This window comes from Vitis vinifera, chromosome 1 (assembly GCF_030704535.1).
Source record: "Vitis vinifera cultivar Pinot Noir 40024 chromosome 1, ASM3070453v1".
Lineage (NCBI taxonomy): Eukaryota > Viridiplantae > Streptophyta > Magnoliopsida > Vitales > Vitaceae > Vitis > Vitis vinifera.
In genome coordinates this window covers 27654134-27667185 of record NC_081805.1, presented here as the reverse complement: position 1 = coordinate 27667185, position 13052 = coordinate 27654134, and the positions used below count along the sequence as shown (strand labels likewise).

The following is a 13052-nucleotide window of genomic DNA, read 5'->3' as shown; positions in this document are numbered from 1 at the left end:
AAATATGTTTAATATATCAAGTGCTTTATTTTTACTTATTTTATATATTTGTATATATAATTATTTTTTAAAATAATCCTTAAAAAATAAGTGAAAATAATTGAAAACAATCAAAAGATAATTTATAAAAACACATTATTTTCTAAAAAACAATTTTCAAATTATTATATGTGTTTTTTGGATTTTTGATTTTAGTGAAAAATGTTCTATGACCTCTAAATTTTTTTTTTAAAAAATCCCAGATAACCGTCCTCACAGTTGCTAAATAGGCCTCAATATCCCAAAAATATTCTTTTTATTTTTTTCAATAACTTATGCTTATTTGAAAAAACCTTGATATCCCCATAAATATTTTTTAAAAAGATATTTTCATTAACCGCACATAGTGACTAATGGCAACATTAAAAAAAGAAAAAGAAAAACATGACTTTCCCCATGGTTGCTTCAATCCACTTCTCTAACCTCCCCAGTGAAGCCTGGTTTCCAACTGGAATTGGCTGAGCCCAATTCTAGAAAATGGAGCTCAAAATAAATAGATGATAAACAATGAAGTGTTGCATGAGGGAGTGGAGAGATGCAATTAGTAAATTGGACCTATGATAAGAGACATCAAAGCACAAGTTATATGAAATAGAAACGCTTCAAAAAATTTTAGGTTGTTACTCACCCAAAGAACGGGGTGACCAAAACATGCCCTTCAAAAAGACTAGAATACATCAACTATGAGCCCAATCAATAGAAAAATTGAAACAGCCCAAATCAGTTTTGTAAGGGAAACCTCCATAAGACTATAAAGAACAAAACTCTAAGCAGTGGATTCCACTGCTCCACTGAGGAAGGCTCTTCCAGGCTGCCTCTGCGCCAGGGGGCCATGGCATCCTAACAGCTTAGCATTCACTCCATCAGGCATTATCCTGTTCTCCTGCTTCCACTTGACATAATCTGCTCGGCTAAACTTGGTAAAGCCCCACTTTCGGCTTACGATAATCTTTTGCCTGCCTGGAAACTTGAATTTGGCCCTCCTCAGCGCCTCCTGTGCATGGTTCCCATTTCCATCCTTGCATCTAACAGACAGCAACACCTGCCCAATGTTAACCCTTGCACAAGTCCCTTGGGGCTTTCCAAAGGCCCCCCGCATACCAGTTTGGAGCCTATCTGCTCCGGCGCATGACAACATCTTGTTTATGCGCAGGACATGGAAGGGGTGGACTCTCACCCTGAGGTGGAAAGCATCCTTTCCAGCAAACTTGGTCATGTATTTGTTGCATGCAATCCTGGCAGCTTCAAGGGCTTCACTGGACACATTCTCTTTCTCCCAGCTAACAAGATGAACACAGAAGGGGAACTCATCCACACCCTTCTTTTTCATGCCTACATCATATATTCTGATCTTAGGGTCAGGAACACCCCGACAATATCTAGACTTGGGATAGGGCTTGTTCTTAATTTGTCGGTAGCAGCGTGCAGGTCTGCGACCCATAATATTCCCCTGTAGAAAAACAAAAAGTAACAGAATTTAGCGAGAGATTTTCCTTCCTGCTTTACAAGATTTGGAAACTAGAATTAGACCAAAAATATATAACGATCATAAGATAAAGAGATCAAAATTTTGTTTTAGGAGGGAAAAAAGAAAAAGTAAAAGAAAAGATGAGCTCCCTCAGAACTAAAAACTGATTTTCAGCAATAACATTCAGACAAGGCTGAAACTTATATATGACGTTCAATCATTGGGAGCTTCATTGCTTTAATAATTGATTAGATGTGACCAAAAGGTTCATACTCATCAAGGAGTTGGGATCTTTGAAACTGGCAATGAAAGGGAAAAACAAACTCCTAAAGATCATGTTTTTTCCTTGTGTTCCCAGATCCAGATCCTCCCCTTGTACATCTAAATAAAACGAATAGCCAAGAAGAAAACAGAATCTGATGGGAAAAATGAAATCAATGCAGATCTAGAACCCTCTATACTATCAAACCAGAGACAGAAAGAAATCAAGGGAGAAGGAAACGGGGAAGTAACCTGTTAAGTGATCCGCCGCACGCGCGCCTCTCCACATCAGTGCCTTACCAACACCTCCATTTTATAGATGCGTAAAACCCCAGTCCCAACCCTAACCCCATCCACCCCTTTCTAACCCTGACTATTTCACCCCGGCTACTAACTATTTTTTCCAACTAACCGTGCTTTTCCAATCACTCTTATTTTATTTTATTTTATTTAAAAAAAATTTTAAGTCACAAAATTGAAACAAACTTCGTAAACTTAAAAATTAATAAAAAAATAATCGATATTTTTCACAAGTTAGCTATCATATAACAATTATATAATCAACGTTTTCTATTAATCCTACATCCCCTTATAATTAATTTTAATATTTTTATTTTTACATTTTTAAAAAGATAAATAATTAAGCAGGATAAATCTTTCATCTAAAAAGCACATCACAATAATATTAAATGACAAGCCTTTGCCCAAAAATACAATGCTTTGGGTCTTCAGGTATCAAACCAAATTCAAGATCATGGGTGTAGTAAACACATACTGTATCTATCATCTACCACGCCTATAATCAATCAAACACCTAAGATAAAACCCATTGAAGAAAAACATGATTCATGGAGACCCACATACCTCATGCCCCTCAAAATCAATGAAAGGTTTGTAAGTCGGGTTCGGGTGTTTCCTCTGATTGGGTTTTAGATTTCATAACTTTTCGATTCAAATTTGAGTGCTTATTAAATGAGCAATTTTGGAGACCCGTGGCTGCTTACATGGAGACCATGGTGGCTGTTGATAGGGAAAACAAAAGGGCAATTTTGGAATAACTTACCGAAACAGTATTTAGTGCACAAAAAGAATAATAGTATGGTCATTAATGGACAAAGCCTATATTCTAGTCTCTTTGGGTTTGATTCTCATATAACCTTCAAATGGGGCTCCCGAAACATAACTTTCCCTATTAAAAACATAAAATTGATATTTAATTAGAAAAAAGAAAAATAAAAAATAGGCCAAAAAATGTAAAAGATGGAATATAGAAATGTGGAATTATCATCTCCATCTTCACAAGTAAATATCTTAGAAATCGTTTATAAGTTTGGAGGAGCAAAAATAGTGCAACAATAAATATTAGAATTTCTCATGGGCCACGAACCTATAATATTTGTATAATCCTTGATATGCACATGCCATCGCTTGAGTGAAGTTATAGATAAGAAACAATACAACTGCTAAAATACACCCTTTCATTCCTCCATTTTGGCATCATAAGTTGGAAACAAAAAAAGAAAAAAAATAGCTCTCATGAGTTCATTGACAATGGAGGAGAAGTAGCCTTTCCTAATGGAAGATCCAACAGTACAACAATTGTAGAAGTGCCTAGAATATCATAAGGATATGTTAAAGCATCAAATGAGAGTCCAATTGTTGAAATGACCAATTCACTTGGAATAATGATGAGTTTAAGAACACGGTTGACAACAATCTCTTATGCATTATAGTGGAACAATATTAATGTCTTATTTTCACTTGTAGAAAGTAGCTTTAAACTCTCTTAATAAAGAAGACAAATCAATAACAAACTAGACAACACGTTTCTTTAGTCAACACATTGGAGTTGCAACTTGATGAGCTTAAAGCTCAAGTAGACTTGACAAAAGAAAAAACTATGAAATATAAGAATAGCAAAATCGTCCAAGGATTAATCAACACATCATTTGCCCTACATATTCTTTGTGTATATGTTCCAACTAGATTTACCTTCCCAAAATGTCAAACTTATGACAAGATAGGGGATCCATTGAATCACTTGATGCACTTTCAAGAATTAATGACCTTGATGCAAGGTAGTGAAGCTTTAATGTGCAAAGCCTTTCCATCAAGTTTGTAGGGGTAGATACTCATAGGGTTTCATAATTTGCCTAACGAATACATTTTTTTCACATACCTTTCTAGTATTTGTATCACAATTTATGTGCTCTTTAGGGTAGAGACAAACTATGGATTTCCTATTCAAAGTGCAAATGATTAAGGAGGTAGAGTCTCAAAAGAGTATGGTTGTATGTTTAGTGTTGCTTAGGTTCATGTTGAGTGTTATGGACGATTCTATGACATGGATATCATTTGAAAGGAGATTACATGTTAACTTAGCCCTTTATAAATCCATTCATAAGAAGATTGGGGCTTATCTTTTCTCTAAGTGAAAGCCCTCATGTTTATGAATAGTGATAGGGATTACACCTAAAGGGAGTATGATTGGTGCCATAGAAACATGTTTGGGGGGAAGTTGAAGAGACATTTCGAGGTGATGATTGATAGAGTATTAATTGGAGTCAAAATATGTACTCCAATGACACAAATATAACAAGATTTATATAATATAAAAGACTCAAATCACCCAACTTAACTCAAATTCATGCTAAAACCTTAATTATGAATCTAACTTATATTTTGAGTCTAATTCTAGGTTTAAAGAATGAAAAAAAATGCTAATTGTAAAAATCATTCTCAATCAAGGAAATAGAAAGGGTTAAATATGAATAAATGAGAGACTCATGACTTATAAACTATGAAAAGTCCAAGTAGAGGCGTAGTGAGCAAGCTATAGACATAAAATACTAACAATAGATGTTATAGATTGAGATAGAGGGCAAATAACCATAATGGAGGAGGGTTGAAGCAAATGTAATCAAGTTCACATAGAAATTTGGAAAGTGTTTAAAATACATTAAAAAATTCTATGAGACTCAAACATGTATCAATTATCCTAGCTCTCGAAGAACATTTCATTAAATTAGATTCAATTCAGCATAATAAGCAAGAAAAAATGCAATTAATTCTTAAGCTTATGAAATGATTTTTGAATAAAAACCAAAGCTTAAAACCTTATTTAAGAAGTCCATAATACATAAAAAATAAAAAAAAATAATTAAAAACCCATGACTTATGATTGATTTGCAAAAACATTTTAGGTGTTAGAAATAGGGTAAAATATATACATTTGGAAAAACTAATTTATTCAATGAGCTTGGAGAAAGATTTTTCAACAAAACAAAAATTATTTGATACATTTAAGAAGTTTAAAGCATCATCAAAGTTAATACCTCGGGATGTTTGAAATTTGTAAAATATGGATGGTATTTGAATGAAAATAAATATATAAATGAATAAAGAATTTATTAAATAAAAGTATTGTTATTTTTAATTAAATTATGATAATTTTTTTTGTAAAAAATAAATGTTATATAAAGAATTTTTAAAGTGTTATGATAAAAGGGAAATATTATCAGGATTAATTATATAAAGATGTAAGTGCATAAAAATGAGATGATAAAAAAATATAAAACAAAATTATTTGATTAGAAGGGAAATCATCCCTATTTTGTAAATTTATTTTTAACCTAAAAAATACCGTTTTTTAGACAAAAATACTTCCACTTTTTTCTTGTAAAAACAATTTTTTCTTTTAAAATTATCACTATGAAATCATCAATATGACGAGGGTCATTTATACCGGCAAAAAAAAAAAAAGTTTACTATTTAAAAAAAATAAATTGTTGGAGGGTAGATATACAAATATGAGATTTTCATCCTTTTAATCAATTATTCTATATAAAAACCAGAGACCCAAATGGCCCCTTCGTTTTCTCGTCGTAGAAAGTAGAATCGTAGGCTTCTAGCGAAGAGTGTGGGTGGGTAGCAGATATGGCGTGGAGGGGGCAACTTTCTCGGAATCTCAAGGAGCTTCGGATTCTCTTTTGCCAAACATCACCTGCGAGCTCCTCCGCTAGGTTTTTCCTTTTATCTTCTTTCCTTCCCTTCTTCTTTGTTTTTATTTCTGCTCTTTTTTTAATCTTATTTATTTATTTGTCATCATCTTATTTTGATTCCATCGTTTGTTTTTCAGGGCATTTGTTGAGAGGAATTACAAGGATCTAAAGACTTTGAATCCCAAATTCCCCATCTTGATCCGTGAATGCAATGGAACCAGACCCCAACTATGGGCTAGATACGGTACGATCTTTCATTTTCCTCTTTCCAATTCCATTGTTCCAAATCATGGAAATTTGGACTTACCCGAAATCCACATACACTCTAGATCTGCAAGTTCAGGCCCTAAAAAGATGCCAACCCAATTGTTATAATTTATCCTCTGGTGTTCTGTGAAATTACATTTGCATCTATTATGGGGACTAATGTTCGTTCCCCTCCAATTTATCCCTTTGGAAACCAAGTGTTCACTAGAAATCCCAGGCTGAGTAGGATCGACAGTATAGCATTTATCTCCACATTTCCGTGCAATAGGGAAGCCCAGTTAGACTTTGATACCATTGAATCTCATCATTCTCTATAAAAATGTTCCAGTGCAGGATTTTAAGCAGGCACGCGGTTCATTCTCATGGGACGGTCAATATGTGCTTTTTGTTATGTAAATCTATTGGCAATTTGTATGCAGGATGATGGATTTTCTTGCTAATTTCTTTAGCCTTTGGTACAAAAAAAAATGTTCCAATGTTTTTTTAATCACCATGTTGAAATGATTTTAAGCACCTACCGATATTGGGTAATACCATGCGATGTTTCTGCTGGTCTCTGAATCATGGGCATGATTTGGGGAATTAATTTCCTTTTTGAGTTGTCCTTATCCTGCGAAAGCTTGGAATTTGGATGAAGTTTAACTCAAACATACGTTTGAGGTAAACAATGGAAAGATTGTTGGTCCTTTTTATTTTCTTATGCTTTTTAATTCCTCTTTGTAATTCGACTTTATTTTTGAAAGGAATAAAGAAGTTGTCTTTTGAAAGTGTGGTTATGAGCTCTCGTAGCTACTTTGGATTGGGTCAGAGGATTGCTTCCAATCATCTAAAATCCATCAGGAATAGTTATCACTTTAATGGGATGATATCATTTTTATTATCACCCTCTCATCAACTGGCATGAGAGGGTGGCAGCTTCCAAATCGTTGTTTTTTGTGTGGTTGTGAAGAGGAAAATGTAAATCACATTCTTTTACACTGTACAGTGGTTAGGGCCTTATGGGAAATCGCCTTTGCCTTATTTGGGGTTCAGTGGGTGTCTCCAGAGAAGGTCAAAGAGGCGTTGTTCTGTTGGCGGGACCCTTTTATGGGTAAAAAAAGGAAGAAGATATGGAAGTCCATTCCGTTATGTATTTTTTGGACGGTGTGGAAGGAAAAAAATAGGTTAACTTTTAGAGGGGGTTCTTTGGCTATTCAAACTCTTAAGAACTCTTTTGTATGTAGTCTGTGGAGTTGGGCTAAGTTGTATAGGGGAGAGGAGTCCTCTTCACTTTTAGGCTTCTTGGAGTGGGTAGCGGTCCCGTAAGGGCTGGTGAGGTGTTCCTGCTTTTGTTTTTTTGGCCTTGTGGCTGCTTTGTATACTTCCTGTATGTGGTGTGGCCTTTCGGCCTTCTTTAATATATATTCTACTCTCGCTTATCAAAAAAAAAAAAATAAAAAAAATCAATTGGCATGAGAGTTCAATGTAGATATAACAGTTGCTCTGACTTGCCTCACAGAAGATGATAATATTGTCAACATATAAAAGCTGGTCATCTTGATTCCCTTACGGCCTCTCCTTCCCATCTTAAAGTCTGATATGAAATCTCCTTCACTAGCCTTCTCTATCAAAAAATTGAGTGTCTTCATAGTCAAAACAAATAAATAAGAAGAGAGGGAATCCCCTTGCCTTAAAACCCTACGGCTCTAGAAAAAACCTGTTCGAATTCTTTTAACTGGAATAGATTAGCTATATGCACCACTTCATCCAACTAACCTGCTTTTAGCTAAAGCCCTTTTTTCCATGGATACCAATAAGATAACCCCAATTGATAGAATCATAAGCCTTTTTAATATCAAGTTTGCAGATGACTCTAATAGTGAAGCTCTTCAGCTTTGAGTTTGTGGACTTATTCATAAAAAAAAAAAAAGCTTTGAGTTTGTGGCCTCATTTGCAATAAGAACTGCATCCAATATTTTTCTACTTTCTACAAAAGCATGCTTAAAATCAGATACCATTTGCCCATGAATTTCTGAAGCCTATTAGCCAATACTTCTGCTAGAAGTTTATATATATAACCCTCCCACCAAACTAATAGGTTTGAAGCCTTTCAGGTCCTCAGCTCCCTCTTTATCAAGAATGTGATATTTAAACTTACAAAAGAGTCTCACTTACAAAACTCCTTGAAGAAACCCATCACTTCATGTTTTAGAAAATCCTAGCAATGCTGCCAAAAAGCTATGGCGAACCTGTTCGGTTAGATAACCCCTCTCAAACTTAAAAGAGGAAAAAAAACCTTCCTCTAAGAATGGAGCCACCAAGCTCCTTGAATCTGCGCTCCCTAAAGAAGCAAAACACATCCTGCTGCAAGAGCAAGGACTAAGGTGGGGCACAGAGGATGAGATGGATTGGTTAGACTCAATGATTGGAATGTTCTCAATCAAAGCTTTCTACCCGTTTTTGGTGTTGAGGAGATTGGAGACATTTCCAATGGATGTTGTTGGAATCCTTGGACCATGATGAGAGTGAAGTTTTTTGCTTGGGAAGCAACTTATGAGAAGATATTGACTTCGGATCAGCTGAAAAGGAGAGGTCTGTCTTTTGGGAATAGGTGTTGTATATGTGTGAATGGAAAGAAGAATTTGTTGATCACATCCTCTTACATTGTGCACCAACAAGTGTTTTGTGGCAGTTGATATTTTCCTTGTTTGAGATAGTTTGGGTGATTGAATCTTCAAAAACCTGATTTTGTTAAGTTGGCACAAGTCCTTTGTTGGGAAGAAGTGGAAAAGAACATGGACGACTGTGCCTTTTTGTTTATTTGGGCTATTTATAAGAAGAAAATCATTGTAGGACATTAAAAAATGTGGAGCTATTGGAGCAAGTATTCAAATCCTTTTTTTATGTGTAATTTTTACTGTGTTAATTGTATGGATGAGACATCATTCTCTATGGTAGCTTTTGTTCATTGGTTGGGCGCTAAGTAGGGGGAAGGAGTGCTTTGTTTCTCTTTTTCTTCTTTTATTGTATGACATCCTTTGTATGCTTCTTATGTACTTTGATGTGCTTTTCCTGAGGTGCTTTTTTGCTAATATATGTATTATATGTACATGTTTGCTATCAAAAGAATTCCTCTTGCAATGAACAATATGTGAAGATTATATGTGTTAAAAGTGTAGTTGTGGCTGCATAGCAATTTACTCTTAACCATCAGCATGAGTGCTTGCCATAAGTGGCAGACATCAATGTGGCAACAAACAATTTTATATTGTGTTTTTACAAGGAGAGTATTTTTGGCAGCATGCATGGTTCAAATATATATTGCCGATTTGTTTTTCTTTCATGTAATGGACATATGCACGTTCAAATATATATTACCAATTTGTTTTTCTTTCATGTAATGGACATATTTATCGAGCATTTTATATCTTTACCCTTGTTATTTGTGTTTATACTTTATGCACAAAGTTTGATACACGTTATCTACACAGACATGGGTGTTGAGAGGGGCATTCATCTGGAAGGCTTGACAGAGGAACAGATCTCAAAGGCGGTTGAAGACCTTGCGAAACTGGGGGCAGCCCTTAAAGGCTGATACTGCCGCTCCTGGACCATATACACTGAAATAAGTGGATATCCTTAGGAAATTCTTCCTGAGATGGTCTGTTTTCTGATTTAGCATTCAATCCAACTTGTTTTGAATACTCGATATTCTAATTTTGTGCTTTGGCTACTCTATGCACAACATTTGGTCATTCTTATGGTCCACAAAACATTCAGATGGCTGATGATTGTCATAGGTTTTTCCGTCTTGTATTAAATCAGTAGCTTGGGATGTTGGAACCCCAAGAATTGGTTCATTTTTCATTGTTCGAAGCAACCGATTGGGATATGGTATGAACACAATTTGAATGGTTGGTCTAACAAATCCCTCCTCCAGCCCCAGTTAAAAATAAGGGGCGATAATAGTTATTTCTATTAATATCAATTTGAGGTTTTAAATGGTTTGTTATTATTACTTGAACAGGTCTTTGCTCGGAAGGAAAGGAGTTACCGATTCTTTTTTTGTATATAGTATGTGGTACTTTATTGTCGGATACTTGGTATTTTCAATTTTGGAAGAGGAGAGAGGAGAGAGGAGATTCCCTCTTCCTTCTTTTGGATTTTTTTATTTTTATTTATGTTTATTTTAAATTAACATTTTAATTTTCTTCCATTCTATTTTCTCTCTTTATATTATTTTTTGGGAATTAATAGTAGTTTTGGGTGGCATTTGTATTTTTAACTTAAATGTTGAATGTAATGTTTGTCTTATTTGGGAATTACTTATTACTTATTTTTTTTAAATATATAAAAAAGATTAAAATATTAAACTTTTTGTTAAAGTTTAAAAATAATTTTTTGAAACAATTAGAAAGCTGTATCAAGACAATTTCATCCTGCTAAATTGCTAATACTTACAACTTAAAAAAAATAAAATGATAGAAAAAACAAACAACTTAATATCTATTACTTTTAAGTTGTTTAATGAAGTAAAAAAAAAAACACCAGCTTTATATAAAATAAGAATGGTTTATTGTGGAAAAATATAAGTAATAGTTGTGTAAATGTAAATGTAGGTTATTCGTGATTGAATGATATTCTCTCTCGTCTCTTTTTGATAATTGAAGGTAAAAAATAAATATTTAATATACTAAAATAAAACTGAAGGAGACATAGGCCTGTTTGATAGTATTTTTAAAATTGTAAGAATAATTGTTAATTACTGGTGGAAATAAAACATTGTTTGTAGACCTGGTGTACCAAAAAACAAAAAAAGAAAAATTTAATTGAGGGAGGAGTAAGGACGTCACACCCACACCCCACAGTGGGTAGAAAATACACTTTAATTTCTCTCGGCCTTTTTAAAAAATACATATATTTTTAAAATAGAACAAAGTTATTTTTACTAATTTAAAAAATATGTTTTTGAGAATAAATTTAAATATTTTAAGGTGTTTTGTTTTAAGAAGTAATTTAAAAATATAAAGAATATTCTAGAATTTTTTTATATTATATTTAAGTGTATAGTAAATTAGTAATTACATATAAAATAAGTTGAAAAAAAGGGTTAATTGGTTAAATGGGTCAAAATAACCCCCATATTTGCAAATATAACTCACCAGTCAAAAAGCAAAAAAAATGACCGGATTGAGACAAAAATGTCCTTCTTCTCTCCAACACATACAACTTCTCATTTCCCTTTCCCCCTCATTTACAACTTCTCATCTTCTGCTTCATTTACAAAACGACTCTTCATATTTTCTCTTCTTCTACTTCATTATCTTCATTTGGTGCACAAAGCAGAAAGGCCATCTACTCTTTCGGTTCATTTACAGAAGGAGTTATCATCTTTCATCATCTTCTTTTATTTCATTATCTTTCTTTGATACACAAAACGAAAATCTCATCTTTCCTTCAAAAACCTTAGAAAATTTCTTGTCTATCCTCTCATTCTCTGTTTCATTCCGAATCCCTGGAAAAATTGTTATTCTATTTTTTTCAAGTTATCTCAAATTCTATCTTCAAGCACGAATGAAACAATGAGTTCATTGAAGAGTGATGGGAGAAAAAGATTTAAAAAAGTGGTGAAAAAGCAGAAATGACAATTGCAAACAGAAGAAAAAAGTGAAGCACAAGAAAATGAAGCAAATGAAGGCGAAGCTACTAAGCAAAAATACCGATTACCAACAGAAGAAGCGAGTGATTCTACTAAACCGGTGAGTGTAGTCTTCACATTTGATAAATTATTGAAATTTTTAGAGATGTTATACAATAATATTTGAGTATGGTTAAGTTTATTAGTTAAATGTTTTTAAAAATTTAGGATTTATTGAATTGTATTCAAAGTATAAAATTGTTATATTTATAATTGTTTTTTTAGTTCTCCATTGTTATCAGTTATGTATTTTGAGTGAATAAATTTAGGTTTTTTAGCTGATGTTTGAAAATATTTGGGAACTATTACAGTATGTTGAAAAATAATAAATTCCATATTAATATTCTTTTAGTTTTCTGTATTATTATCAATTATGTGTTTAGAGTGAATTAGATATATTCAATGTAATAGCATCTAATTAGGGATAAGTTTGCAGAAAATTTATGAAATTTTAGGGATTTTTGGAAATTTTAGGGGTATTATACAATGGTGTTTGAGTAGGTCTATGTTCTTTACTTGATACTTTTAAAATTTTGGGAACTATTGAATTGATTTCAAAATAACATATGGTATATTTGTCATTTTTGTAGTTATATATTGTTGTCAATTATGTATATAGAGTGAATAAAAAATATATAATGATTTCATGCAATGACATGTGATTAAGGATAAGTTTTTAAAGAATTTATGAAAATTTTGGATTTTTGAACTTTTTAGGGATGTTGTGTAATGACATTTGAGTAGTGTTAAATTTGTTAGTTAATAATGTTTTTAAAATTTTGGGAACCACTAGAGTGTGTTAATCAGTTATTGTATAATATTAATAATTTTTTATTAAATCTTTACTAACTTGATTTTATTTAATTTATAGACTACTACTCCCTTGACATGTTTTAAAGTTAAAATACCTATAGAAGAGTACTTCCCATCAAAGGTTGCATGTCTATCATACCTGAGTGTAATAGAAAATATTAAAAAGAAGCTCAATAAGGAACAGTTGGAGAGGTTCAAGGATTCTCACTTTGGACATTTTTTGCTTATGCCAAAACTTAAATTTTCAGCTCAAATTGTGCACCACATGTTATTACATCAATGTCTTATAAAGAAGGATGATGAAATATGGTTTTTAGTAAATTCAAAGGGATTAAGATTTGGTGAAGATGAGTTTGGATTAATCACTGGTTTAAGTTTTGGTCCCATTCCTCAGCATAATGAAACATCAATGAGAATAAGGGATGTTTACTTTAATAGTGAAAATAAAGTGCATAATGATCATTTGAAGAAAGTTTTTCTTTCTTTTGGTGAAGTGAAAAAAAAAAAGCAAAAGAAAAATGTTGAT

The 13052-nt window shown here is 32.9% G+C and overlaps 2 protein-coding genes across 3 annotated transcripts; one reads left to right on the top strand and one right to left on the bottom strand.

Moving 5' to 3' along the window:
* Nucleotides 1-600: 600 nt before the first annotated feature.
* On the bottom strand, nucleotides 601-2142 carry LOC100241995 (large ribosomal subunit protein uL16). Of its 2 annotated transcripts, none has more exons than XM_002275234.4 (2): nucleotides 2021-2142; nucleotides 601-1489 (listed from the first exon to the last, which is right to left on the bottom strand). In XM_002275234.4, exon 2 carries the CDS (start codon nucleotides 1478-1480, stop codon nucleotides 806-808), a length of 675 nt encoding a protein of 224 aa, XP_002275270.1. In that variant the 5' UTR covers nucleotides 1481-1489; nucleotides 2021-2142; the 3' UTR covers nucleotides 601-805. The 2 variants fall into 2 exon arrangements, with proteins under 2 accessions (XP_002275270.1, XP_010657740.1); XM_010659438.3 differs by lacking the exon at nucleotides 2021-2142 and adding an exon at nucleotides 1781-1984.
* A 3410-nt stretch (nucleotides 2143-5552) lies between these two features.
* On the top strand, nucleotides 5553-9943 carry LOC100247134 (NADH dehydrogenase [ubiquinone] 1 alpha subcomplex subunit 2). Its single transcript, XM_002275192.4, has 3 exons — nucleotides 5553-5790; nucleotides 5907-6013; nucleotides 9507-9943. Exons 1-3 carry the CDS (start codon nucleotides 5705-5707, stop codon nucleotides 9608-9610), a joined length of 297 nt encoding a protein of 98 aa, XP_002275228.1. The 5' UTR covers nucleotides 5553-5704; the 3' UTR covers nucleotides 9611-9943.
* The last annotated feature ends 3109 nt before the right edge of the window (nucleotides 9944-13052 follow it).

What these genes read in the sequence shown, in the direction of transcription:
- LOC100241995 (XM_002275234.4), bottom strand. Translation starts at nt 1,480, where the DNA reads ATGGGTCGCAGACCTGCACGCTGCTACCGACAAATTAAGAACAAGCCC.
- LOC100247134 (XM_002275192.4), top strand. Translation starts at nt 5,705, where the DNA reads ATGGCGTGGAGGGGGCAACTTTCTCGGAATCTCAAGGAGCTTCGGATT. An exon ending in CCTGCGAGCTCCTCCGCTAG is followed by an intron (nt 5,791 to 5,906) that starts GTTTTTCCTTTT and finishes TTTGTTTTTCAG; the next exon opens with GGCATTTGTTGAGAGGAATT. An exon ending in CCAACTATGGGCTAGATACG is followed by an intron (nt 6,014 to 9,506) that starts GTACGATCTTTC and finishes TTATCTACACAG; the next exon opens with ACATGGGTGTTGAGAGGGGC.